Source organism: Gnatocerus cornutus, chromosome 4 (genome assembly GCF_029298725.1).
Source record: "Gnatocerus cornutus isolate USDA-ARS CGAHR chromosome 4, icGnaCorn1.1, whole genome shotgun sequence".
Classification (NCBI taxonomy): Eukaryota; Metazoa; Arthropoda; class Insecta; order Coleoptera; family Tenebrionidae; genus Gnatocerus; species Gnatocerus cornutus.
The window spans coordinates 16,988,483-16,991,770 of record NC_142236.1 but is presented as its reverse complement, the minus strand read 5'-3'; the positions used below and the strand labels follow the sequence as shown (position 1 = coordinate 16,991,770).

Here is a 3,288-nt window from a genome sequence, read left to right as displayed (position 1 = left end):
ATATTTAGCGTTTGTTTAGTAAAAAACTTGATAATTGCTTGTGGAGCCATCTATTAATCAAAATTGACATGTATTCATTACAGATCTAACTTATCTCTTTCAAATTCTGATAATTTCTAAAATTGCTCTTTTGTAAGTTGGTAAATTCTCTGCAAGAAAAATGATGTATAAGTTTCTATTAATTTTGTTTAGATTATTTTGAATGTGGATCAAATTTAATCAAATACTGTTTTTCGACTCTATTTTTATTTTGTTTATTTTAAACTAACTGAATTTTTTATTGTAAAAATTCTTAAAATTTTTTGGAATTTTTGCTTTCCTGTGATTTCTCGTTTTTTATTAAACTCGTATACATCTAATTTGCTATATTTGTCTCGAGTTTGATAGGCAATTTCTTGGTTCTGTTAAAATTTTCTAAATTCTTTTTTTATTTTCTACATTTTTTGTAAGTTATACGATTTGTTTGCATTGTATAAATTGTTTTTAAATTCGACCTAATTAAATACTCAACTTTTGAGAAAAATAACATAAAGTTAAAAATATAACATTAAAAATAGCAGCGAAAATTGATAAAACCAACAAATTTTGAATATGTTGTGTTAAATATTTTTGCAAAATTGATGGTTTTGATGAATGAATCCTTAAAACATGTTTAAACTAGTAGGTATATTTAAACGGAAAATAAGATCAAATAAAAAGGAACAAACTTTTAATGCACTGTGTAATTGATTAAACTACAGAGATTCTAAACCATTATGTTAATTCCCCTAATAAACAACTAAAGTGTTTTGCTACCCCTGACCAAGTAACCCGGTTATGTCACGCCTGCTGATTCTGCTGCTTATGCAAAAATCTTAAGCAACTGCTGTAACATTTTCCGGGTTACTTGGCCCTCATAGATTTCCAAAATAATTTGTTTAACTCATGGTTAAACATAATCGAATATTCAATCTGTTTTATCAAAACTTAGAAATTCGTCTTATGCGTGATGATGGCATCCCGGTAGTCTTCCTTGGACTGATCCTTATCACCCCATCCCCAAATCTCATGGGTGCCATCACCAGTCCTCTCCACTCTCTTCTTAATCATCTCTTCAGAGACCGTCTTCAAGTCATACGCCCATCCAACTTTGGCAAAAAAGTCGATGAAAGCCGCGGAGAAATTCACGCTGTACTTCCCCAACTCGGACGTTTTGTAATCCCACGGGAACGTGTGATGGTAGTTGTGCCATCCTTCCCCAAGAGCCAGTACAGCAACAGACAGATTCTCTGCAGGGTTGATGAAGTGGTCGTACGGCTTGTCCCCCCACATGTGCGCCGCTGAGTTCACCAACCAAGTCGCGTTGAGAGTCCAAGCGTATCTGAAGAGATTCACAAACAAGGCGTTTTTGAAGTTTTCGTTCCAAAAGTACATAGGGATGACGACGGGGATGACGAAGCACACCAATGGCATTAGCACAAGGTAGAACTTCTTCTGGAAACGCAAAATCGGGTCGGCGTAGAGGTCCGAAAGGTCGATTCCTTTCCCTTTTTCTTTGACTTGAGGGTGCTTGCGGCAGAGCAACCATCCGATGTGGGAGAAGAAGAAACCGCGTTTGGCGTTGTGAGGATCCGCATCGGTCTCGCTGAACTTATGGTGGACGCGGTGGTCCCTCGCCCAGTCAATCACGGCGTCTTCAAACGCCAAAGTGTTGCAAAGAGTCAAAATGAGCCTCAAAGGCCATTTTGCTTTGTACGATCGATGGGCCCAAAGTCTGTGGGCGCCGGCGGTAATGCCAAGACCTCCAAGTTGATACATAAAGATCGCTGTAAAGATTGTGTTATCACACTGATAAGAAACATGAGGTGGTCACTCTTTACCAAAAACAGAAGTCGCCACTTTGGCAGAGGTGAACATGAGCCAGAGACCATAGAGGGCGGCGACGTGGAGATAAGCAAAGAGGATGATGTTGCGCCATACCAACTCTAGCTTGCGGTTGTCGGGTTTGCTCACGTCTTTGGGGATGTTGGCGGCGGCGACTTCCATGTCGTTCTCGTGGAGGACGCCGGTAGGAACAAAAATGTTGGGAGCCATTGCAAAAATTAGAACTGAAAGTTAAAATCCATAATTAAATATTCGAATTCGGTTCAATCAGTATAAAACTATTCATAGGAAAATTAAATTATTACAAGGTGAAGCTTAAATATTTTGTTATTCATTTTTTGAAAACTATAGAAGTAGGTATTTGATCAAGTCATAAATTTTTATTATTCATAATCTATAATAGCTAAATTCGCAGACAATGTTCTTCTCAATATTTGCATTAAATGTGTCATTGAACTACAAAAATGAATTTTAAAGTATTAATAAAATATTTCACTAATGTTTTCTAAAAGTCTACATACAATTCTGTTATTTCTGAAGTTATAAAAGTTTAAAAAAATGATCTCATTTATGTGTAGATTTTAGTTCTGAATTTTGTTTAAATTCAGCTTGCCTAGTTTCAAATTTTGTAAAACTGTAACGATGAATATCTCAGCAACCCTGGATTATGAAGAAAATTTAAAAACATCACCAAATTTCTCGCGAAATTCCGCGTAAAATGAGACAACTAAAAAAAAACAAATTCGCGGAGTTAAAGTAAAATGTGCCTATGGACGAACACTCATATTAGTCTAATTGTAAATTGTGTCTTTCCGAATAAAAATCAATAGTCCATTGTGGCTATTGAACTAGACCTTGCCCTTGAACATGACACACATTCGTACTTCTAACTACACACGGAAAACACAAAAAAATAGAAAATGAAAAAAAGTAAATTGTGGAAATAGACCCACCTGGTTAAAACAATTTCACAATGACACTCACATTAAACAGTTTTTCACAAATTAGCACACTTGATTAACTGTCGCGATTTGTTTGACTGAAGCTAATTTCCGAAAATCCGTTTATATAGCAGTGGCAGATATTGACACATGATCAGAAACAACTATTCAAAATTTCAAGTTCAAAGATCACGACCGGTATCTGTATTGGCAGAATTTACCGGCAACGTGGTCTTATCACGCGTTATTTTCATAGTTCACGAGCACTAACAATCTAGTGGTTCAGTGGCGCGATCCCATTTTTCCAAATTTTTTAAATTTCAAATATTTGTGATGCTCAGATTCTCAATTATTCAGATTATTGGAATTATTTACAGATTTTAGGGTGGATGGCATTTTTGAAATTTTACCGATTCCCATATTCTACGATTCGCACAGATTCTTCAAATTCTTAGTTTTTAAAAGGTGATATTTCGGGTTTATT

At 35.7% G+C, this 3,288-nt stretch overlaps 1 protein-coding gene across 1 annotated transcript; it reads right to left on the bottom strand.

The window, feature by feature from the left end:
• Positions 1-692: 692 nt before the first annotated feature.
• On the bottom strand, positions 693-2,924 carry LOC148176476 (acyl-CoA Delta-9 desaturase-like). Its single transcript, XM_088034349.1, has 3 exons — positions 2,817-2,924; positions 1,860-2,087; positions 693-1,805 (listed from the first exon to the last, which is right to left on the bottom strand). The coding sequence occupies exons 2-3, from the start codon at positions 2,071-2,073 to the stop codon at positions 967-969; spliced, it is 1,053 nt and encodes a 350-aa protein (XP_087890475.1). The 5' UTR covers positions 2,074-2,087; positions 2,817-2,924; the 3' UTR covers positions 693-966.
• Positions 2,925-3,288: the final 364 nt, after the last annotated feature.

Bases quoted from the DNA above. Each gene is read 5' to 3' on its own strand.
- LOC148176476 (XM_088034349.1), bottom strand. From the start codon at position 2,073: ATGGCTCCCAACATTTTTGTTCCTACCGGCGTCCTCCACGAGAACGAC. The intron at 1,806-1,859 runs GTAAAGAGTGAC...CAATCTTTACAG, and splicing joins AGTGGCGACTTCTGTTTTTG to CGATCTTTATGTATCAACTT.